Raw genomic sequence first — 25,943 nt, forward strand, 5'->3', positions numbered from 1 at the left:
ATGCATGAGTGATACTTATATTCCTTCTTCCATTGACGAGTGTCTAGGGTCCCCTTGCATACATGTACTGAAGTTTCTCTAGGGTGATTACCTGGAAGACACAAGCTGAGTCTTAATATATGTGCATCTTCAACTTTGGAGCAATTTCACAATATTTTGTCAATAAGATTTTTTCCCAATTTTATATCTCTACCTTTAGTATATGTTATGTGCTACATTGTATCATGCCCACCCCACAGTTAATTTACTGAAACTCTAACCCCCAATAGCTCAGAATTGTGATTATATTTGAGGTAGAGCTTTTAAAGAGGTGACTAAATTAAAATGAGGCCACTGGGACAGGCACTAAGCCAGTCTGACTGGTACCCTTATAAGAAGGAAATTAGGACATACAAAAGAAATATAAGGGAGTCATGCACAGGTAGGAAAGACTATATGAGCACACAGAAGAAAGTGGCCATCCGCATGCCAAAGAGAGAGGCTCTAAAAAACCGAAACCTACCATCACTTTGATTTGGGACTTTTAGCCTTCACACCTATGGGAAAATAAGTGGATTTTGTTTAAGCTACCAGTTTATGGTATTTTATTATGGTAGCCATAGCAAACTAGTACAGCATATGAGAGTTCCAGCTTCTCTCTATCCTCAATAACACTCATTCTCATACTTTTAATTATTATCATTCTGATAGGTAGGAAATGGTATCTCTTTTAATTCAAGTAGCCTGGTGACTAAAATTTTAAAGTTGATCCATTGCTCAGGATTATTATCCATTAAAGTTCTCGTCCATTAGTTGCTAGGCCATATATTTTGAACATTTTTCCATTACATTGTTTTTTCTTGTAGATTTGAAGGAATTCTTTATATAATTTAAATAATAATCTAGATATTTTCTATTTTCCTCTCTCCATTGGTGACTTGCCTATAAACTTTGTTGCATAGAAATTCCTATCTAAGGCAGTCACATTTATCAGCTTATCCTTTTGTATACTGCTTATTTAAGAAATTCATTTCTTTTCCAAGGTCATGAAGAATATAAAATTTCTTCTAAAATTTTAAAGTTTTGATTGTCAAATTATTTAATTTTCACATTTTCTAAGGAGGAAGCCAGCTGTCTAAGCAATCATTTATTGAGTAATTTATCCTTTCCCTAGTAATTTAGAATGATTCTTATGTCATAAATTCTGGAATCTGTTTCTTGGTGCTTTATTCAGTTCCATTAATCTGTTTGTGTGAACTTGTATCAAACTGTTTTCATTACTCTAGTGTTATGTTTTGTCATCTGATAGGCAAATCCTTCCTTCTGTTTATTAGGTTGCAAAATCATCTAAATTATTTGAGGATTTGGGTCTTTCATATGAGTTTTAGGATTATCTTGTCATCGATTAAAAAATCTTTAGTAATTTTTATTAGAATTACATCCATTCAATTTGAGGAATGGTTACTTCTTCAGAGAATGTATGATGACTTTTCTCATACAAATCTTGTTATTTGTTTAGATTTATTCCTTAGTACTTTATCATTTTGTTATTGCTCTTTGTTTTAAATCTAATTTTTTTTAAAGATACATTTTGCAATTTGTGTTATTATTGTTTTAGGAGCATTAAACTAACATTTATACCTTAATTTTGCATCTAGAAATTTCCTTGAACTCTTAGTGCAATTAGTTTATATATTACCTTGAATTTTCTACATTAAAGATCATATTATCTGTGAATAACAACAGTTGCTATTCTCATATTTCCTGTGTTTGTAAGTCTTACTCTTTCTTACTACATTAGCTAAGACTTCCAGCACAGTGGTGAGTTGAAGCAGTGATGGCAGACATTTCTTGTGTTGTTTTTAACTTTAAAAGGAATACTTCCAATTATTTGACCCATGAAATGTGTTTTTACTTTGATTTGTTAAGGAGTATACTTTCCATTCCTTGTTGTTAAGAATTTTATAATGAGGAGTTCCTGTTGTGGCTTAGTGGTAACAAACCCAACTAGTATCTGTGAGGACATGGATTTGACCTCTGGCCTCGCTCAGTGGGTTAAGGATCCAGAGTTGCTGCAAGCTGTGGTGCAGGTCACAGTCATGGCTTAGATCTGGCATTGCTGTGGCTGTGGTGTAGGCCACCAGCTGTAGTTCTGATTTGTCTCCTAGCCTAGGAACCTCCATATACTGTGGTGCAGCACCCCGCCCCCCCAAAAAAAGAATTTTATAATGCATAAATTTTGACTTTTGTCAAATGATCTTTATTCCTATTTCTATTGAGATTGCCATTTTATGGTTTCCTTCAATTTGTTATTTCAGTGAATTTACATTAATAGCTTTTCTAATTATAAACCAACTAAGTGTTCTTGGAATAAGGTCTAGTCATGAAGTATTTTTTAAGACATTGTTACATTTATTAATATATCACTTAAGATTTTGAAAATAAGTTTTAAAATGAATTGGCCTTGAATTTTCCTCTTCTTGGCCTTTAAACTACTTTTATGTCAGTCTTATATTAATTTCAGGAATAGAATTTTTGAACTTACTCTCATTTGATATTCTCTAGGAAAAAAATTTAGATAACTGTTTTATAACAATTTGTAAAACATATTTGAAAATGCGTGGTCCTAGAGGTTTTTTTTTTTTTTTTAATTCTATAGATTTTTGACTACTGATTCAATTTCTCTTTCTTCTTGAAGCTATTTTGGTAATTTAATTTCTTCTAGAAATTATTTTTTCCCTATTTTTAAATTAAGTGGCTAAAAATGTTCATAGTATTTTGTGATGAGTTTTAAAACTCTTTATCTGTGCTTAATGATTCTCTTTTCATTCTAGTATTGCTTATATGTGCCTAGGTTCTTTTTCTAATTAAGAGCTTTTTTGTTCCGACATTCATGACAAAATTATTGAAAGTATTTAAGGAAGGCAGCCTGTTTTAAATGAATTATTTAATACATTTCTGATGAGAAAAGTTTAATTTTTCTCTGAGAGAGCTGTTTAATCATACTACTTAGGCTACAGATTCACTGTTTTTTTGTTTTTGTTTTTTTTTCAGATTCACTATAAAGCAGGAATGTACTGGTTTTCATGTTTTTTAACAGATCCGCTAAATTCTCTGAAGAGAGGGGTTTATGTTTGTATTTTAGAGGAACAACTTCATGTTTGAAGTGAAGATTTTTATCAAATATTTTATTCAGGAGAATTTTATCATTTCTTTGAAATGTATATTATATCAGAGAAATTGAACATGTAGATGTTTTTAATAAGGAATGAGGATCATCTTCAGGAAACCCTGTTTTCATATTCCATGATAGTAAATATAAATGGTGAACCAGGCCAGCCACACAGTCTACTCTTCTTGCCTTTCCCTGATGACTGATAATATGTAACGTCTTTTAATGTGCTTATTTGCTGTTTTTAACTTATTATTTGAGGGAATAATCTATTCAAATCTTTGTCCTTTTCTTTTTGGTTAGGTGGTTTTCTGATGATTAGATCCTTTATTTAGTTTAGATACAAATCCTTTAACAGAAAAGGATTTGCACATATTTTCTTCTAGTCTGTGTCATGTCTTTTCATTGTCTTAACACTGTCTCTCTTTAAAAATAATTTTAAACTCTATAAATTCAACAAAGTCTATCAATTTTTTCTTTTATGGATCATGCTTTGGTGTTGTATCTAAAAAAACTTTGCCTAACTGGTGATCATAAAGGCATAGTTCTCATTTTCTTCCAGAAGTTTTGTTGTTGTAAAAGCTATGCTTTCTCCATTAAATTACCTTTGTGACTTTGTAAAAATCAGTTTAACATAATGTGCAGTCCTATTCCTGGACTCTATTCTGTTTCGTTGATCTCTTTGTTTATTTTTATGCCAACACCTCACTGTCTTTATTATTATAACTTTATCTTGATATCAGATAGTGTTAGTCTTTCAGTTTTCTTAGTCTTTTTCAGAATTGTTTGGCTGATTTAGGTATTTGCAATTCCATGTGAATTTTAACATTGGCCTGTCAGTTTCTAAGCAAAGTTTCTCAAGCATTGTTTAATAATTTTCACTTTAAAGGTTTTTTTTTTGTTTTGTTTTGTTTTGGTTTTTTTTTTGGTCTTTTTGTCTTTGTTGTTGTTGTTGTTGTTGCTATTTCTTGGGCCGCTCCCGCGGCATATGGAGGTTCCCAGGCTAGGGGTCGAATCGGAGCTGCAGCCGCCAGCCTACACCAGAGCCACAGCAACGCAGGATCGAGCCGCGTCTGCAACCTACACCACAGCTCACGGCAACGCGGATCGTTAACCCACTGAGCAAGGCAGGGACCGAACCCGCAACCTCATGGATTCGTTAACCACTGCGCCACAACAGGAACTCCCCTTAAAGGTTTTATACTTCCTTTACTGAGTTACATTAATTTTTTCATGGTTTCAATGCTATTGTAACAGTATGTTTTGAAATATCAATTTTCTGTGGGTGTTTTGCTAGAATATAGACGTACATTGAATTTTATGTTAATTTTGTATTCTGCAGCCTTTTAAGCTCCATCAGATTTTCTCCTTGGATACTTATAAGCTTCATGAATTTACATGTGCAGATCACTTGCTATATGTGGGAATTTATTTTTTAAAATAAGCTTTCTTCCCTTTATTTCTTTTTTTTTTTTCCTTCCAGGAAAGAAAAATTGTAATCATAGTTTGTTTCACTTGCAAAATTTCATAATTTTCTTAGTCTTTCTTCACTTGTTTTTCTCCTGCTTTCTTTTTGCTCCTCTGACTAGACAATTTCAAATGACCTGTCTTCAGATTTACTAATTCTTTTTCCTTCTTGGTCAAGTCTATTGTTGAAGCTTTTAGTTGAATTCTTTAGTCATTGTATTTTTCACATCTAGGATTCCCGTTGTTTTTGTTTTTTTGTTATGGTTTCTATTTCTTTGTTGAATTTACAATTTTGTAACATGCATTGTGTCCCTGATTTTTCTTAGCTGTCTCTATGTTTTCTCATAGCTCACTGAATTTTTTTAAGAGCTTTATTCTGAATTCTTTGTTAGACAGTTAATAGATCTCTGTTTTTTTTAGGTATAGTTATTGTAACTTTATTAGTTTTCCTTTGGTGATGTCATATTTACTTGACTCCTTATGCTCCTTCTATCCTTGTGGGGTATCTACTCATTTGAGAAAGTGGTCTCCCTTCCAGCCTTTACTGGTTTGCTTCAGCAGGGAAAGACCTTTACCAGTCAGCTCAGCTTAGGGTTCTAGATAGGCAGCTGGTAGCAGCCTTGGACAAGCATTGCTTGTTCTCAGGGTCTCTAGTGGTATGAGGCCAGTGCATATGCTCTAAAGTGTGACTGGGCTTCATATTCAAAGAGAACTGCTGTCTAGGATTTGTATTGAGTCAGGGCTACTTGCTGGGCTCAGCAGTCACCTGATTAGGATGGGTTGAAGACCATGTTCTCTAGCCTGCTATTTGGGCTTGCCACTGGTTGTATTCTGAAATTGGGCAGGGCTGCATATTGGGCCCCTCATTCACTTCTGGTTGGGTGGGACCTCAGACTGTGCTCCCAGCTTGATGGTGCCACTGATGAACTACATTCAGTCAAAGCCATGCTCAGGACTTTATGATCAGTTGGGAACTCAGGCCGTGCTCCTTGATCAGACTGGGACCACAGCCTGCACCCCAAAGTTAGGGGGCGGCCTGAAGGCTGGGTTCTACAATTGAGACGGTTATTGGCTGTGATCCACTGTTGACAGTGTCTCTTGCTGGGCTTCTTGGCCAAGTACGACTGCCACTTCTACCCCACAGTTGGGTGGGGCTCCATGGTCGTGGATGGGGTGGAGTGGGGTTTGCTTTCTGGGCTCATTAGTTGGGTGCAGCCATAGGCTGTGCTTTGTGATTAGGTGGGGTGGCTGCTGGGCATTTGACCTGGGTGAATGAGTCTGCAGGCTATGCTCAGCAACTGGATGGGTCGTAGGCTATATACTGTGCTACTGTATGGTGCTATAGGCTGGGCTCCATGTTGTCAGTATCAGAGGCCAGGTTTCAGAGCTGCCCTAGTCGCTATTTGGGCTTCTTCCTTTTTTTGGGGGGGGTGCACCTGTGGCATATGAAGGTTCCCAAGCTAGGGGTTGAATCAGAGCTACAGCTGCTGGCCTACGCAAAACCAGATCCCCAACCTGCTGAGCAAGGCTAGGGATCAAACCTGCATCCTTATGGATACTAGTAGGATTCGTTTCCACTGCACCACAATGGGAACTCCTGTTTGGTCTTCTTGATTAGTGGTTACGCTCTGCAGTTGGGCAAGGCTGCTGGCTTGGCTCTCTGCCTGAGTAGAGTTGTAGCATAGGCAGGGTCTCTGGTTGGGCAACTAGGTGAGGCTGGAGGCTGTGTTAAACAGATGTGGTGCTGCTGGGTTGGTTCCCTCCTTGAGCAGGGCTGTAGAATGTGATGTGGCTGTCTGAGGTCCCTGGCCAGGTTTCCTGGGCAGGTTGCCTGGAAGCTACGTTTAGCCGTTGAGTGGGGTTACTGACTTTGCTGTCCAGATAGGCTATAAGATGTCCTCTGTGGCTGCCCACAACTGCCTACCATCTTTGGCCAGTCTTCCCTGTTGGGTGGGGTTGGAGGCTATGCTCACCAGTTGGGTGTGGCCAGTGACTTGCTTCCCTATTTGCATGAGGTGTTGGATAGGCTCAGTGACTGTCTAGCATCTCAGTCCAGTCTTCTTGGTTGAGTGGGGTTGGAGGCTATGCTCAGCAGCTGAATAGGGCTGTTGATTTGCTTCCCTATATAGACAGAGCACTAGAATTTGTTCCTCCACCAAGATGGCCTTCTGGCTAGGGACCAGTCGCTGGTTGGGGTCTTTGCTGGGGCCTGACCACTAGCAAGAATTCAGTCTACCAAGATCTGCACCTTCATTACTGTCAGGCCCTTCCCCCTTCTCTACCTCTAGCTGATTCCCCTATTACTCTCATAGTAATCCCAATGAGGTAGTGCTTAAGTGGGCCTCCCAGGAAGCATCTGGAATTCTGGGAAGTATCTTTCCACAGAAGAAAATTCAGGTTCAGGGGACCGCCTTAGTGCAGCACTTGCACAGGGGAGCAATGTGGTTAAAGTGAAAACACTCCTCTTACTCTTCTAATGCTGTTTTCTCAGTTTTTGTGGGTGAAGGGATACTTCAGACTCACCCCTTTGTTCTGGGATCTTCCAAAAGCTATCTATCTATGGATAGTTGCTAGTTGCCCTTTCCCTGACGAGGACTGAAGTCAGGAACCACCTATTTTGCCATATTTCTGACATCAGTCTCCTGATTCCAGTTTTATTAAGCCATTCTTTCATAATTTTACTTAGGTTTTCAGTTGTTTCAGGCATAACCATAAATCTCATCTCTGTTACTTCATCTTGACCAGAAGACATTCTGTGTATCTTTTTTTGCCTAATGAGTAAAATAAAACATTCAATTTCCTAAATATTCAGATAAAGAGACTGTTCTTGCAGATTGACTCTTCAGTATGGAATTTGGAAAGAATAGTCCTTACTGTGTACATTTTTTCATTGACTTCTCTATTACTTTTCTTTATCTACAGTTTATCCATAATTGGATTAAATTATTACATATAATAATCTAGTAGAAATCACTAATTCATTTATATTTTATTAGAATTTAGATTGCACCTAGTACTTAAGGGAACTCTGCTGCAAAGATCTTATGCTGTTTTTTTCTTGCCCATTTTTCCCTAATGTTATTATATCGGTGTATGAAGAAATGAGATAAAAAGAACCCATGCATATCTTTCTATTGTCTGAAATTTTGTATCACTGAAGTGTGTTTCAGAAAAGGACATTCTTATCCTATGGTATATTGTTGCCAAAATAAATTTCAAGAGGTAGTAGTTTTATTTTATTTTCAAATTATTTCCTAGAAAACAGCTGTCTAATTGAGAAAGAGATTAAAAGTCAAATTTTAAAAACTGTGTGCCAGTAAGTAAATGCCTCATTTATGAATGTATACATATTTGTGCTCATAAATTGGGTAATTGTACACCTAACTACTCTATTCATTTTATCGTTATTCACTTTGTATGTATACAGGTGAAGTCTTTTTAATTCAAATTCTGTAGCCTGGAACACTCATGACTAGAAGATGGCTATCTTTCCTGCTTCTGTTCAATGTTAATGCATACAGTTTCATGTGAAATTATATATAACTTACTCTGGTATAGCTGTAACAAGAGCTTCTTACTAAACATTGTTCTGAAGTGGTATGGGTAATTAATAGTTAATTTGGCTTCATTTGTTAAATAGAAATGTTAGAAAAGATATTAAAAAATTGTTAGTCTTTGCATTAGGGACTAAGTTGACATCTAAATTTAAATTCTGACAAGTGTAATTAAAAAATTGTTTCTTTAAAATGATTGTGATGGTAAGGATTGATATTCAGTCATGTCAAGATTACAGCTTATCTCTAAAATGACGGAGCCCAGATGCAATAGTCCTGATAAGATTTATTGACTGGACATTGTGTTAATTACCTTTGGAGATATTTTCTCATTTAAAAAGATTTTTGGAAGAAAAAAAGCAGTCATTATTTCATCTTTACCATATTTTTAAAAGTATATATGTATGTAAATATGTGTGTATGTATTAGTTTCCTATTGCTGCTGTAACACATATCACAATTTGTCTGTTAAAACAATGGAAATATATTCTTTTTCTTTTTCTTTTTCCTTTTTTGGCTTTTTATGGCTGCACCTGTGGCATACCGAGGTTCCCAGGCTATGGGTCGAATTGGAGCTGTAGCCGCTGCCTATGCCACAGCAACAGCAACATGGGATCCCAGCCATGTCTGTGACCTACACCACAGCTCACCGCAATGCTAGATCCCTAACTCACTGAGTGAGGCCAGGGATCGAACCTGCAACCTCATGGTTCCTAGTAGGATTTGCTTCCACTGAGCCACGAAGGGAACTCCAAGAAATATATTTTCTTACAGTTTGGAAGGGCAGAAGTCTGAAATGAATTTAACTGGGCCAAAACCAAGGTGTCAGTAGGGGAAATTGGGAAATTCTAGGGGAGAATCCATTTCCTTTCCTTTTCCAGCTTCTACAGATGCTTTCATTGCATTTATTGCTCAAGACTCCTTCCTCCATCTTCAGAACAGTCATATCACCTTCTCCTCTTTTATAGTATAAATCTCCATCTGTCTTCCCTTATAAGAACAGCTGTGGTTACAACTGTGACCCACCTGGGTAATCCAGGGATATCTCCCCATCTCAAGATCCTTAATTTAACCACACATATAAAGATTGTTTTGCCATATAAGATAGCGTTACAGGTTCCAGGATTAGGATGTGATTATTTTTTATGGCCAAAGCGGAGTACAAAAGACTGCTAGAAATCACAAAAAAACAAAATATGTTAGAAACAAATACAGTTTGGAAAGAAGTTGTCCAGGTTGATAATATAAGCAAGAGATCTGGAGTTCTCTATTGTGTTCCAGCACTTTATTTTGTTGACTGATATTTTTCATTTCTGACACGAAAAAACAGGACATTAATCTTCAGGATTTTTTTCTAGTAAACCTCAGCTTCTGCTCTTGTCTTTTCTTTCCTATAAAGCCAATGCTTAGTAATCTAAGGTCATGAGTTCACTAACTGGAGCATAGATTTACATAGCCTGACATTATGATTAATTTAGAAATAATTTGCATTTTATATTTGAATATAGACATGTTCAGTTACTTACTATCTTATTCTTTTTAAGCCTTTTCATTATCTTCCCCTTCACCATTGTTACTCAAAACACTAATGAAGAATTGGTCACTTTGCCCACTGATGGTGTTATTCTAAGTAGTATGTTGAGAGTTTTTAGGAGACAGTTCTAAAGGTTCCTTAATTCCTGGAAGATCATATGTCTTAAAACTAGATTTTTTGGTTCAGTGTTTTTTTGGTGTCATTCTCGTGTTTACGTTTTACACTGTGCCTCTCCAGAGAAAGTTTCATTTGGTACTTCTAATATACGATATGGTCTAATGACTTCTGTAGTCACCAATAATTATGTTTTAGCAAAGTAAACATATTTCATTGCATGATTTATAAGCTAAATGTTTACATTTTCTTTCTTAAACTGCAGAATACCAGAAGGCCCCATTGATCAGGGGCCAGCTTCAGGAAGAGTTCGTGCTTTAGAAGAGCAATTTATGAAGGCCAAAGAACAGATTGAAAATTATAAGAAACAAACTAAAAATGGTAGGTGATTATAGTGTTTTTCCTCTTTAATATATTAACATTAGCGCAAATAAGTGAAAATTTCCTTTCATCACAGCGTTGGAAATGCCGATGCCCTCTATTGTTTGACTGCAGGTCCAGGGAAGGATCATGAAATCCTAAGGAGGAGGATTGAAAATGGAGCTAAAGAGCTCTGGTTTTTTCTACAAAGTGAGTTGAAGAAATTAAAGAATTTAGAAGGAAATGAACTCCAAAGACATGCAGATGAATTTCTATCAGATTTGGGACATCATGAAAGGTACTACATTTACATTTCATTTGGGGTTTATTAATCTAAGGATGAAAAACTGGAACCTTTGTTAATTTCCCTACCAAATGGTAAATGATAGCTAGATATTTAGGAGCAGGAGAGTACCCGAGGGCTCAAAGGACAGTGATTCCCAAATGTAATTCATCACCAGAAAATATTATTTTAAATAAATTTCTAGAAATCTTTATACCCTAAGTAAACTCTGAAGGTAGTGGTATCGGCCAACAATACATTAAAATATCTTTCTTTAAATTCTCTTCATGTGCAACCAATATTTGAAGTGGAGGGTTCAGTTTTATAGTACATTCATTGGATCTCATACTCGGGTTGGAAGCTATGTATCTACTTGAGACATTAAAAACTTTAAAATAGCACCTTTTTAGATTCTCTAATTAAAGGTTAATAAGTTTTTTTAATAAAAAGCATTCTGTCAATTGCTATTCCATTTAGTTGCTAGAAGGAAGAACCTAAAATATGTCTAGTTAAATTTGTTTCTCCAGTTTTCACATTTCTGAAAATATGGAGTTTATCTTCCATAGAAAAGAAACATTTTGGTGCTGGTGTGTTCATGCAGAACAAAATGTATCTCAGAATCATTGTAGGTATGTAAAACCTGTCCTTAGACCTATTATATTTGCAAGTCTGTATTCCTAGTAGGATTCTGATGGCAATTACTGTCTCATTAGTGAATAATAAAAGAAAAATTATTGTATTAACACAACCTACAACTGTGAAGAGGAAAAGAATTAACCCACAACCAAGAGATTCATATATGTTAACATCATCAGCAATATTGTTATGATTTTGAAATAATTCTCTGTTGTTTTAAGTGAAATTACAAATAAAATCGGTTTATTAGAATCATTTTGCATTAGTGACTCTGCAGTAATAACATAGCATAAATTTCAAGGGGCCACATGTTAGGCCACATGTTAGGCCACAGCTTCAGCAGTCCTTTTGAAATTTTTAGCCTAGCTTGCAATCACATATACTTAGACTCTTAGACCAAATATTGACTGATTCTGTCTTTGTTGCTCCTCTACCCTAAAGCTAACTCTAGGCACCAAGGTTCTGTTTATTGGAGCTGTGTGCTTGTACGCTTTGCTTATTTCAGCTTTATAGGAACATACAGAAATGAAGAAGGTTTGAGTTGGGCAAATGCTATGGTACTTAAAGGATAATTTTGGCTATTGACTTCTGATAGAATGTTTAATTTTAAAGTTTGAATGATTTAATCATTTAAGAATTTCATTTTCAGGTCTTTTCCAAATTAATATAATTATATGAAAATTATTTTGTGCCTATATATCTTGTGACTATATGAAAAATAGGTCCAAATGAAAAATATTAGGCCCTGAAAAGTTGATGTAAGTAAATTTTAAATTTTCTGTAAGTTGAATTCTATTTTAAATATAATTCTTAACACTACCCTTTTTTTTTTTTTTAAATGGCCATACCCACAGGCATATGGAAGTTCTTGGGCCAGAGACTGCAACCTATGCTGCAGATGTGGCAACACTGGATTCTTTAACCTACCGCACCAAGCCAGTGATCCAACCTGCACCTCCGCAGAGACCCAAGCCACTGATGTCAGATTCTTAACCCGCTGCACCACAGTGGGAGATCCAACACTACCTTTTAGTGTATGTTGAATAATAATATTTCACTGAAAACCAAAAAGGAAAGATACCCAAAGTACTCAAGTCAATTTCTTTTGCTATCTTAAGAAATTGTAATGAACTTGGGATATAACTTCATAGGGTAGTAATTTATCTCCAGGCTGCCAGATTAGAATGCAGTGATACAAATAATGAGCAAAGCACAACCAAACATAAGAGAAATACCTTTAAAATAATGAATGTACAAACAAGAGGATTTGCATGTATATAGAACATGCTATCTTATTGGTAATTTCCAAGATCTTCTAAGTATAAGTATTAAAATTAAAACAGACTTTTGTTTGTCTCTGGTGATTTTTACGTTACACAAAAGTCCCCATTTTATTTTTATACTTGCCCAAATCATAGTGTACAAGTTGTCTCTGGACTGAAAGTCTGTGTTCTCTGAGAGATCAGTTAGAGGTTGAGTCTGTCAGTTTTCTTGTTCAGATTTTCCTTTGAAATCATTCATCATTTTTGGTTCAGAAAGACATCAATTATAAAAAAATAACTTAAGGGCTTTTGCTTCTTCAGAAGGGTTTTTTTCTATTTTGGAGTTCCCGTTGTGGCTCAGCAGAAATGAATCCAACTAGCATCCATGGGGATGTGGGTTAAGGACCTGGCATTGCCATGAGCTGTGGTGTAAGTCGCAGATGCAGCTTGGATCCCGCATTGCTATGGCTGTGGTGTAGGCCAGCAGCTATAGCTCCAATTTGACCCTAGCCTGGGAACCTCCATTTGCCGCAGATGCAGCCTAAAAAGACAAAAAAAAAAAAAAACAACAAAACACACACACACACACACACTCACACACACAAAACTTTGTTCTGATAGAAAAAACAATCCTCCTTTTTTTTTTTCTTACTAAATCAACTTTAGGAGTTTCTACTGTGGCACAGTGGGTTAAGGAGCCACTGTTGTCTCTGCAATGGCTTGGGTCACTGCTGAGGCACAGGTTTGATCCCCAGCCCAGCACAGGAGGTTAAGGATCCAACTTTGCCTCAGCTGTGTGGCGCAGGTTGCAGCCACATCTCCAATTTGATTCCTGGCCCAGGATCTTCCATATGCCATGGGTGCAGCCAAAAATAAATAAATGAAAAAATAACTTTTATTGTAGTATAATTTATTTAAAATAAAATGTACATATTTTAGACTATAATTCTATGAGTTTTGAAAAACGTTCACAGTTTTGTAACCACCACTATAAGCAAGCTACAGAACATTGCTACCACCCCAAGAAAATTCCTCTGCCCCTTTGAAATCCGTACCTACCCATCCCCAACTCCTGTCCCTTGCAGTCACCTAATATGTCTACTATCTATATAATTTTACCTTTTCCAGAATTCTTTATAAATGCAGTCATATGCTATGTAGCTTGAGTGTGGTTTCTTTCACTTGGCATAATGCATTTGAGAGTCAACCATATTGATTTGTATATTGGTAGTTCATTCCTCTTTTTGCTAAGTAATATTCCATTGTAGGGATGTACCACAGTTTATTCACCAGCTAAAGATACTTGGGTGTTCCATTTTTTGGCAATTATGTGTAAAGCTACTGTAGTATTAGCATACATGTTTTGATAAAAACATGTTTTCATTTCTTTTGGATTAATATGTAGGAGTGGGTTTGATGGGTCATATGTGGAGTGTGTATGTAATTCTGTAGGACATTCCCAAAGTGTTTTCCAAAGGAGAATATTATTTTGTATTCTCACTAGTGATGTGTGAGAGTTCCAGTTGCACTGTATCCTGTTTGCACTTGGTATTGTCAATTTTTACATTCTCCCCTTACCATTCCTAACAGGAATGTAGTGGTATATCATTACAGTTTCAATTTGCAATTCCTTACTAATGATGTTAAGCACCTTTTAATGTGCTTAATTCCCATCCATATATCATCCCTGATAAAGTGTTCAAATCACATGCTTAGTTCTGGAGAATTATTTGTCTTTTGATTAAACTATAAGCATCCTTCATTTATTCTGGATCAAGTCTTAACTCTATTGCAATTTAGAAAGCTCATTCTGAGAGCTATGTGAAGGAAAGACTGGTGTCAGGAAATTAGAATGAATTTGCAGAAGTCCAAGTAAGTAATAATGAGCTTCTGGACCTAGGTAGCTGGCAGTAAGAATGGAAAGGGATAAAGGAGTGAAAAATAGAAGCTTTAGGACTTGGTGACTGATCCATTGTGGGGAAATGGGGGCCTGAAAGTAAGTAATGGAGGACTTATATTTGGCTAAGAGGATAGCTTTCATAAATGGAATCATTGTTTGTTGTTTGTAATAATTTCGCTTTTCTCCCTGAAATAGTGTAATCTCCCAAGGACTGGAACCCTAACTTCAGTATCTTCTCTACCCCACAGTGCTAAGCACTCATTATTCGGTTAGCATTTAGTAAGATAAATTATTTGTTGGGGAGGCAGGTATGGGTATATGCATTCTGTGATTATTTTACACTCTATTTTGTACTTTATAAAAACAAAATCCTGTTCCATTGAAAGATTTATGAATATTACGGGACTAAAGAATTGAGGTAAAAATATTCTCCTGTAATTGAGAATCCCAAAATGTATGAAGGGCAAGTTACAGGAGAAAAGTCATTTACCTCTGAATAAAACTGGAAGCTCCAGTTAATTTTAAGAGTGGGTTCTACACAAGAGAGAGGAGCTGTTAGAAGTCAAGGTGTATGTGAGGGAAGAAGTGGAGGTGAGGATTTAAAGCATTGTCAGGCTCATGCTAATAGGAGGCATGGTGGGACTAGAAGAAAACCTGACATTGAAAGAGTTTTTTACACAGTGCCCTCGACTTCATGTTTGATTAATTCTGGAGGATTTAAGTGATCCCTGTATCTAAAAGTAGTCTTGAGACACAATTATACATGAATCACTACAAATATAGTATTTCTTTTTTTTTAAATTTTTTTATTTTCCCACTGTACAGCAAGGGGGTCAGGTTATCCTTACATGTATACATTACAATTACATTTTTCCCCCACCCTTTGTTCTGTTGCAACATGAGTATCTAGACAAAGTTCTCAATGCTCTTCAGCAGGATCTCCTTGTATATCTATTCTAGGTTATGTCTGATAAGCCCAAGCTCCCGATCCCTCCCACTCCTTCCCCTTCCCATCAGGCAACCACAAGTCTCTTCTCCAAGTCCATGATTTTCTTTTCTGAGGAGATGTTCATTTGTGCTGGATATTAGATTCCAGTTGTAAGTGATATCATATGGTATTTGTCTTTGTCTTTCTGGCTCATTTCACTCAGGATGAGATTCTCTAGTTCCATCCATGTTGCTGCAAATGGCATTATGTCATTCTTTTTATGGCTGAGTAGTATTCCATTGTGTATATATACCACCTCTTCCGAATCCAATCATCTGTTGATGGACATTTGGGTTGTTTCCACGTCCTGGCTATTGTGAATAGTGCTGCAATGAACATGCGGGTGCATGTGTCTCTTTTAAGTAGAGTTTTGTCTAAATAGATGCCCAAGAGTGGGATTGCAGGGTCATATGGAAGTTCTATGTATAGATTTCTAAGGTATCTCCAAACTGTTCTCCATAGTGGCTGTACCAGTTTACATTCCCACCACAGTGCAGGAGGGTTCCCTTTTCTCCACAGCCCCTCCAGCACTTGTTATTTGTGGATTTATGAATGATGGCCATTCTGACTGGTGTGAGGTGATATCTCATGGTAGTTTTGATTTGCATTTCTCTTATAATCAGCGATGTTGAGCAAAGAAATGGAAAGATATTCCATGTTCCTGGATTGGGAAAATCAATATTGTAAAAATGGCCATACTACCCAAAGCAATCTACACATCCAATGCAATCCCTATCAAATTACCCATGACATTTTCCACAGAACTAGAACAAACAATCAAACATTTATATGGAACAACAAAAGACCCAGAATTGCCAAAGCAATCCTCAGAAACAAAAACCAAGCAGGAGGCTTAACTCTCCCAGCTTCAAGAAATACTACAAAGCCACAGTCATCAAAACAGTGTGGTACTGGTATCAAAACAGACAGACAGACCAATGGAACAGAATAGAGAATCCGGAAATAAACCCTGACACCTATGGTCAATTAATCTTTGACAAGGGAGGCAAGAACATCAAATGGGAAAAAGAAAGTCTATTCAGCAAGCATTGCTGGGAAACCTGGACAGCTGCACGCAAAGCAATGAAACTAGAACACACCCTCACACCATGCACAAAAATAAACTCCAAATGGCTGAAAGACTTAAATATATGACAGGACACCATCAAACTCCTAGAAGAAAACATAGGCAAAACACTCTCTGACATCAACATCATGAATATTTTCTCAGGTCAGTCTCCCAAAGCAATAGAAATAAGAGCGAAAATAAACCCATGGGACCTCATCAAACTGAAAAGCTTTTGCACAGCAAAGGAAACCCAAAAGAAACCAAAAAGACAACTTACAGAATGGGAGAGAATAGTGTCAAATGATGCAACTGACAAGGGCTTAATCTCTAGAATATATAGACAACTTATACAACCCAACAGCAAAAAAGCCAATCAATCAATGGAAAAATGGGCAAAAGACCCGAATAGACATTTCTCCAAAGAAGATATACAGATGGCCAACAAACACATGAAAAAATGCTCAAATATAGTATTTCTGATTTGGAGTTTAATTCTGATTCTGAGCAATGGAGTATGGACAATCTTTGAATTGCATGAAAAAAATAATGTTGCTTACCGGATTTTTCTTATCATTTGTTTACTTTTTATGGTCTGTGTGCACAGTGGGTTTTTTTTTTAATGCATCTAACATATGTTAAGGGGGAAAAAACAATTTTGCCTCATCATAAGCTTATTATGGTTGTTAGAGCCAGAGAACTAGTTTAAATTTTACATCTTATTCCATGGTGCTACTTTTCCTCAAAAGGAGAGGTGAAAGAGTAGAATGAATATAGAACATTGTTTTGTTTTGATGACTGTGAGCTCCTGGGATCAGTCTGTCTACTTGCTTTTAAAGCAACATTGGAACAGTTTAATATTGGAAAGGGGAAAAAAAAAATGTGTCCTTACTTGTTTTTACCCTTTTCATATTCAGCTTTTATTGCCTCTTAGGCCTTATAGCATAATGTGATAAGTAAAATTACACATTTTGCATTTTCATTCTTAAAAATGTATTACACCACACTGAAAGTATCTAAGTCAGAATTCCTTTTATATATGGTTATTAGTATGTATTAGATTTCCTTTTGTTTGTGTGACTATGAAAGCTTATTGCACTGTTAACATGGAAGGTCATTTTAACTAAGTCAGTTTTAAAAGCAGAACTCCTTATTTTCCAAACAAATTTTCTAGAACCCTAATATAAAAAAATGAATGTTGGAGTTCCCATTGTGGCGCAGCGGAAATGATTCCAACTAGGAACCATGAGGTTGCTAGTTTGATCTCTGGCCTTGATCGGTGGGTTAAGGATCCGGCATTGCCGTGAGCTCTAGTGTAGGTCTGCTCAGATCTGCTGTTGCTGTGCTTGTGGCATAAGCCAGCAGCTGTAGCTCCCATTCAACCCTTAGCCTGGGAACCTCCGTATGTGGTGGGTGAGGCCATAAAAAAAGGCAAAAAACCCCACAGACAACCTGAATGTTGAGTAAATTACAAATATTGCTAATGTCCCTAATTGTCATACGAAGTAGAAAAATTTAATTTCTAAACATTTAAACTCATAAAGTCATGGTCATAGACTTATGAAGATATTTGAAATGCAGTACTTACAATATGATAGAGGCATATCTCACAACAGTCTCTTCCCAACACATAGATAAATTAGAAAGTCAGTGGGGAAGCCAAAAGTGCTCTGTCCTAATTTCCAAGAATTTTTGTGTGTCTGGGAGTTTCCTTGTGGTGCAGCGGGTTGAGGATCTGGCATTGGCACCACAGTGGCTCAGGTTTCTGCTGTGGCGCATGAGTTTGATCTCTGGCCCAGGAATTTCCACCTGCCGTGGGCTCAGCCTAAAAGCAAAACAAAAAAAAGAATTTTTGTGTATCGTTTCTGTAATGGTTTTCAACTTCAGCAAGGCATCAGGATCACCTGGAGAACTTCTAAAACAGATTGCTAAATCCCTGTCCTCAGAGTTCCTGATTCAGTAGGTCTGGAGTTGGGCCCAAGAATTTGCATTTCTACCAAGTTCCTAAATGATGCTGAAGTTGCTGGTCTTTGAGAACCAGAGCTCTACAGAATCCCTGTTTTTCTTTATGAATTCACCACTGGTAGAAGTTATCTAAGATTTCCTGAGGGGGGAAAAAACCACATTTCTCTATAGTTTAGTGGACTTTATCAGGGAACTGTAGAACTATGAGGAAAGACTTTTTTTTTGCTCCCCACGTGGTATTGTTCATTCTAGTGAGGGGACTGTGCTCCTTTTTTAGAATGTGGCTCCTATTGTCATTACTCAAAATACCTGTCATTGATGCAGCCAGGATGCCAAGTATCATATTTGATATGAGACTCAGCTCTCCTGAGATGTTTATCAAAACACTGTTGACCTGATTAGCGTATTACTTGGGCGCGAGTAACTAGTAGAGTCTAACCTCTGCCAACTATTGTAGTTATCAACTGTAGTTAATTTGTAATTTTCTTTGACTTTTGGCAGGTTTTTAAGAATTTAGAGGGGCTAATGATGTAATAAGTAAATACAGAGTAGCATATTATTACCTGCTATACTGATCTCAAGCATTAGTATCATTTCATTTTTTCAGTTGGTGATTTCATTTTAGTAATTGTGTGTGGCTGTATTTCATAGTAATATAGTCAAATTTACCTGATGCTTTTGATATAATTAAAACATGAATTGACCCTGGCCTGTGCCTTTGAAATACAAGAGGGAAATAAACAATTTAGAGTGATTATTTTTGTCATTATGTTTTTATTATATATGTAGTAGTTGTAGGCTCCGTGCTTGGATTTATGGCTGTATAGATTTGTCCCTCAACCTCTGGGGATATCATGGAAGTTTTGTCCTATCACCTTTTTTGGTTGCCATGAGATACACTTAATTTCATCATTGTAGCTTTAGTTCTTTTGTCATCTTTATGTTGCCAGACACCAGTTTATGAGATAGTCACTGGAGCTGATTCTTTCTTACTTTAAATTATATCAATCATCAAACTAAAGAACAGGAGGGCTCATGGGGCTTATGAGCTATTTTTCAGTTAAGTTAACTGAAAATATTGAGAAACAATCTGATAAAGTAGCGATCTCATCCCCCCTGCCTGGTCCATGTCATCTCAGCATCCAGTCATATGTAAATTAACTTGGCTAAGATTGAGTTCAGATATGTTTCCCGAGTTATGAATAATACTTATGGCTAATTAAGCTGATTGGCTTTTTTGCTACTGTGTATAGGGGACTATGTAACAAAAGTATTTCAGATTGGATAATCGGACTGGTTAAAAGGGAAGATTGGCAGGGATAGCGTATAGATTCATTTGATCAAAATTTCTGGTCATAACCATTGGTCTGATAGCTTGTGTTTTCACTCTCTTTATGAGATATAGACTCTCCTTGACCATCTTGGAAAGGGCCAAGAATTGCTATTTTCTCTCACAAAAAGTTAAATTTTGTGAACCTTCAAATCTTTTTGTTTCATTACATACACACACTTAATTTCTTTGATGTGTGATGTAGTTGATTCTTACATTAAACTTGAATGTAAATACTCTTTCTCTAGTTTTTAATTCCTTTGGACAAAATGTTTTTGTATGATTGTTTTTCTGCTAAAGAATCCTGGCTCATTTTTAAGTGGTACTAAAACATTCCTCCTAATATCCTTGGACAAAGGAAGACATTGTCATATGAAGTTTTTATGCTGCTCATCAGTCTTTATCAAGCAAATTGTGATTTTTTTCCATCTTCTATAAGGGTACATTCTCCCCTAAAATAAATTTGCCTTGGAAGAAGAATCTCCAGGCAGAAAAGGGTGTTTCATCCAGTGGCCCTAATTCTGTTTTGCCTGCCCCCACCCTTATGTCTCTTTGAGTGTGGTTTCCAAACTCAAGATATTTTAACATTAAAAATAATCACTAAGGATTTCCTACATTCCAGTCAACTATGATAAAGGCTCTCCGTTCATTATATTTCATCAACATGGTAATACTATAAGTCAAGCCTCTTCATTTTATAAATAAAGTTATACTCAGGCCTAGAGAATTTAGATAGCTTACACAAGTGGCAGAACTGTTCTATTCTAAAATCCTTTCTCTTAATTGCTTAATACTTCTCTGAACTTTATTTTTCTCTTCTGCACATGGGGATATAATTTCTGTATTACAGCATTAGGATGATTAAATATGGGAAAATACATAAAACACTTTTCACAGTAACTCACACATTATAGATTCTGGTAGACCTGCACAAGGAAAGTCCCATTCGAAACCTCGAAACCTCTATTTATAACCATAAATAGAAAATTCTTAGACCCTGCAAGGAAGGTGCAGGTCAGGAGAGATTGTCAGAGTACTCAGTAGGAAGAATTTCAGGGTCTGGAACCTAAAGATAAGCCTTGTGGACATCACCCAGTACTTTATGTAGTATTATGAGCTGTTTTTGTTGTTGCCCTTCTGGACTCCTCTCCACCCATGTGGTCTGTCAGAACAGTAGTATCCTAATAAAATTCCCTCTTGAGACAGCATGGGAGGCAATGGGAGCATTGGTTGTCTATCTGTCTCCTGGTCATATTTTTATCCTTTGCTTACTTCTGCCCCAGGAGCAAACCAAAGTAAAAGCAGCCTTGGACAAAACCCAGCTCAGTCTTCCTACCCTTGATCCATATTTAACTATGGATTAGGCTCTGTGGTGTAGCCTCCCTCCCTTTGTCACATTTACTTTAATAAATGTCAGTTCCTTCAAACTTGGGATTTTATTGTTTGAATACATCTGGTTTGTGCTGGCCCTCGAGGGAAACTTCCCTCTTCAACATTTTGAATCAGACATAAACAAAATACTCTGTCCTCATGGTTCTTCATTGGCATAATTGAGACAGAACAGAACATTTTAAAAGAGTTTAGTGAATATGAAAGTATAAAAATGGGAAAGTTAGCAGAAAATATAAAGAACATAAATGTAGCCCAGCCTTTGAAATAGAGGTTTTGATGCCTGCCATAGCTGGTTTGCTCTCAAGAATCATAGATTTTGGTCCAGTCTAACACTTAGCTTCAGGCATGTGTATTCTACCCTCAAGTAAATGAGCCCTATTCTGTTTGTACTTTGCCTGGATTTGTAATCCCCAGACTTTGATGCCTCATGCCAGGCCTTTAGAATCCTAGATTTTTTTGGCATTTTTCATAGTCAAAATAAAGACAGCCAAATTACCAGCTTTTGGGACACCTCTAGGAGATTTGATGTCAGAATGCAGTCACTGAAAATCCAGAATTTCTGTAGAATGGTTTTCATTTACCATGTTTTCCTATAAAGGGCTGCAGCTGAAACTTTGATTATCCTCATGTCTTTGGCTAAAAGCTGTCAAAATTTGCAGGAAAATAACTTCTAAACAGTATTGAATTAGCAAAGAACTACAGTTGACCATTGAAAAATGCAAGGGTTAGAGACACCAATCCACTGCACAGTCAAAAATCCACGTAAAATAACTTTTCACTTTCCCGAGGCTTATAGCCTACTGTTGACCAGAAGCCTACCAATAACATAAATGGTTGATTAACACATATTTGTTGTTATAAGTATTAGATACTGTATTCTTAGAATAAATAAAATATGCTAGAGAAAAGAAAATGTTTGAAAGGAAATCATAATGAAGAGAAAATGTTTACAATACGGTACTGTAATTATTGATACTGTAAGTTTACATGCTCTGTTTAAAAGATAAATTGTTAGTACCTATATGAATATTGTCTTACATGATAGAAAACACTTTAGATTTTATATGTATTGCCAACACTAGACATCAAAGATGAAAAATTCATATTTATTTATAGCTGTAACAATTCATGCATTATACCTGTAAAACAATGATTGCTTTAAAGGAGGTAGTATTATCAATATGATTGCTTCCTGGTAGCTTAGTCTATACACTAATAAATGAATTGTTAGAAAATTTTTATGGCATACAGTATTACATTCATACAGTATTGGAAACATTGTTACATGGAAAAGAAGCACCTGTGATAATAGGCTGATAGGCAGTTTCTCCAATTATGAGAAAAGCACACTGTGCAGTAATATAATTCTTTGAAAGCAAAGTTATAAAACAGTAAGAAAACTGACACATTATTAATTTTTATCTTAAATGTCACTCACATTATGCCTTATATATGGATAGACTAGTATCTGCATATATTGTATGCATTCATAATTAACTTTTTCTTAATTTTTTTGAAATTTCTAGACTATGAGGTTCATCTGTGGGTTTTTTCAAATTGTCTCAAATCTCAAAAAAATTTTTTTCCAATATTTATTGAAAAAATCTGCATGTAACAAAACCTGCACAGTTCAAACCATGTTTTTCAAGGGTCAACTATAGATTGAATTTAAAGTCATTTCCTAGGCTTGTCTTCCTTAAATGATCTTCAGTGGGGGAGGGCAAGGAAAAAAGATTTAGTTGACTGTTGGAATAGGGTGACTTATCTTGTGTCACTGACCACATTATTATAAAAAAAAAATAGTGGGGAGTTCCCGTCGTGGCGCAGTGGTTAACGAATCCAACTAGGAACCATGAGGTTGCGGGTTCGATCCCTGGCCTTGCTCAGTGGGTTAAGGATCCGGCATTGCCGTGAGCCGTGGTGTAGGTCACAGATGCAGCTTGGATCCTGTGTTGCTGTGGCTCTGGCGTAGGCTGGCGGCTACAGCTCCAATTAGACCCCTAGCCTGGGAACCTCCCATATGCCGCGGGAGCGGCCCAAGAAATGGCAAAAAAACAACAACAACAAAAAAATAGTGTACTTTTTTTTAGTCTCTGGTCTTCTAGTTATAATACTGGTTATTCCACTTTCTTGACAGGGTTTAGGATAAATAATTAATTGCTAAGATTGTACTGATGTAACTTGGTAAAAACATTTACTTTTATGTTTTCTAATTTATTTTTAAAAATACAGAGATCAGTTTTCATTCCCAGTGATAAAGGAATGGCTTGATGACTATGACTGAAAGCATAAACCATGCCAATTTTTATATTTTAAAGAATTTTCCCCTCTATGTTGGACCTAATGTATTTTTGTTACCTGCTTGATGCTGTATAATAATTGCCAAGGAATGTAGTGCTATTTATCTACATGTATGTGTATCTTTAACTTAATGTAAAGCCACACAGAGCGTATTTAATTTTGCTTTTTTCCCTCAACATACATTTGCTGATAGACTGGTTATTTACCCCACTGTACTACATCTCCAGAAACTATACTGCTATTTAAAATTGAGGCTTGCAACTAGTTTTGTGATCACCCCTATTTGACGGTTAGGAAAAAGCAAATGATCATGTTTGTATGTGATGAAACCTATGAAATGTGAAAAATAATGAGCATGATGAGAGTAATGGGAAAGAGGCCTATAAAACTGAAAAAATAATTTAAAGAAACTTCAGCTGAGCCTGGTAACACCTTTATAGTGAAAGATTTCTCCTGTGTTTCCATGATCAACTCACAGTTTCATATGGGTGCTGACTTTTCCCCGAGCAACTGTGAAATAATGCTTTTGGCTACAAGACAGTCCATAGGAGCCTCAGTTTTGTAATCTGAAAAAAAAAGAAATGAAAAATTAAACCCCCATTCAGTGCATAAGACTGTAAGTTACTTGCTTAAGGAGTCATTAAGTTATAGATACGGTTTTTCCAACTAAAATTAATTCTTTTTCGTGAAAAGAAATGTTTTGAATCTTAGGTGGAAATAATACATATAAAAATAAATAAAGCATCATGTATTAGACTCCTGCCCTGTTTAAAAAGTGTAAACATGGATATAGTCAAGCTGTGAAGTATTCTATGCAAAATAATGTTGACACATTAAACAAATGCCTGAAATGCTGCATAGATGACCCTGTTATTCCAAAGTATTGTATAAAGCTGTTCCACTATTAGTTGGATGAATATTCCAAACTGTGGCTATGATTTTTCATTTTTATTTGTGTGTTTTAATAGTTTTGTTTTATTCAAATGAACTATTATCAGATATTCTCTTTTAATTGTATATAGTTCTAATGATTTTCTATGATAGTAAATAAGACTGCATTTTTTCCTATGGGCTGCCATTGGTTTATCATCTACTTAAGAACCAGGAATAAAAGAGAAGTGAGACCATGTCATTTACACATGTTGATTACACATGTTGAGGGCTGGTTTCATGATTTAACAATGAATCCTCACTGATCAATCCCTTTCTTCAGGGTACTGTCAGGAACTGGATATTGGATCTTTTTTCTGAATGGCTGGCACCACCTATTAATGTCACCCCTGTACCCAATGGATCCTTACTCTTAGTTGAAGAATTATTAGTGATTACTCTTCAGACACAAAGTTAAAAACTCTGAAGCAACTCTCTGAGGCATTCTAATATAAATGGCAATGTCTTAGTCTGTTCAGGCCATCATGACAAAAATGCTATGGACTGTGTGGCTTATAAACAACAGAAACTTCTCACAGTTCTAGAGGCTGAGAAGTCCAAAATCAAGGTGCTGGCAGATTTGTTGTCTGATGAGGGCCCTCTTTCTACTCCATGGACAGTTGTCAGTTCTCACTGCACCCTAGTATGGTGGAAGGGGCTTGAGTGTTCTCTGGGTTTTTTTTTTTTTTTTTTGCTTTCTTTTTTTTAAATTTATGTTTTTATTAAAATATAGTTGATTTACAGTGTTGTGCCAGTTTCTACTGTACAATACAGTGACACAGTCACATACATATTTCTTTTCTTATATCATCCTCCATCTTGGTCTTTCCCAAGAGATTGGATATAGTTCCCTGTGCTATACAGTAGGACCTCATTGCTTATCCATTCTAGATAGTTTGCATCTACTAACCCCAAACTCCTAGTCCATCCCACTCCCTCCCTCTCCTTGGCAACTGCAATGTCTCTATGTCTGTGAGTCTTATGTATGTCCGAGTTAATATTCCACTGTGTGTGTGTGTGTGTGTGTGTGTGTGTGTGTGTGTCAGACCACATCTTCTCTATCCATTCTTCTGTCCATGGACATTTAGGTTGTTTCCATGCCTTGGCTATTGTAAATTGTGCTGCTGTGAACGTTGGAGTGCATGTATCTTTTCAAATAGAATTTTGTCTTTTCTGGATAAACGCCCAAGAGTAGGATTGTTGGTTCATATGGTAACTGTATTTTTAGTTTTTTGAGGAACCTCCAAGGTCTACATTTGCGTACTCCTGACCCCTTGCTTTAATATTTGCTCATACATAACACTTTGATATTGTATGTATAACATACAAAATATGTGTTAATCCACTGTTAAATGTTAAATCAAGTTAAAAATGTGTTATTCAACCGTTAACTGTTAAATCAGTAAGGTTTCCAGTCAGCAGTAAGCTGTTAGTAGTTAAGTGGTGGGGAGTTAAAAGTAATATACAGATTTTTTACTATATTGGGGGTCAGCACCCCTAACCCCTGTGTTGTTCTAGAGCCAACTGTATACTCTTCTGACAAATATAAATAAATTTCTAACTTTATAGTTTTCATAAGCAGATAACACATACTTACAAGCATTCCTTGAACAGACAAGTTAATACAAAGTGTGGAGAAGGGGTGAAGCTGGAATTATAGCTAGCTAAAGATTATTCCCAAAAGTTCTCCAGTGCAAAATTGGATTTGTG

The 25,943-nt window shown here is 36.3% G+C and overlaps 1 protein-coding gene across 4 annotated transcripts in view; it reads left to right on the forward strand.

Annotated features, from left to right (window-relative positions):
- The window catches only part of FUT8 (fucosyltransferase 8), a 284,866-nt gene that overhangs the window by 164,907 nt on the left and 94,016 nt on the right, over positions 1-25,943 (forward strand). For all 4 annotated transcript variants that reach the window (XM_005666322.3, XM_005666321.3, XM_021098290.1 and 1 more), the window contains 2 exon segments: positions 10,086-10,201; positions 10,316-10,478. In XM_005666322.3, the coding sequence (XP_005666379.2) occupies positions 10,086-10,201; positions 10,316-10,478 (279 nt within the window).

The sequence above is a fragment of the Sus scrofa genome, chromosome 7 (assembly GCF_000003025.6).
Source record: "Sus scrofa isolate TJ Tabasco breed Duroc chromosome 7, Sscrofa11.1, whole genome shotgun sequence".
Lineage (NCBI taxonomy): Eukaryota > Metazoa > Chordata > Mammalia > Artiodactyla > Suidae > Sus > Sus scrofa.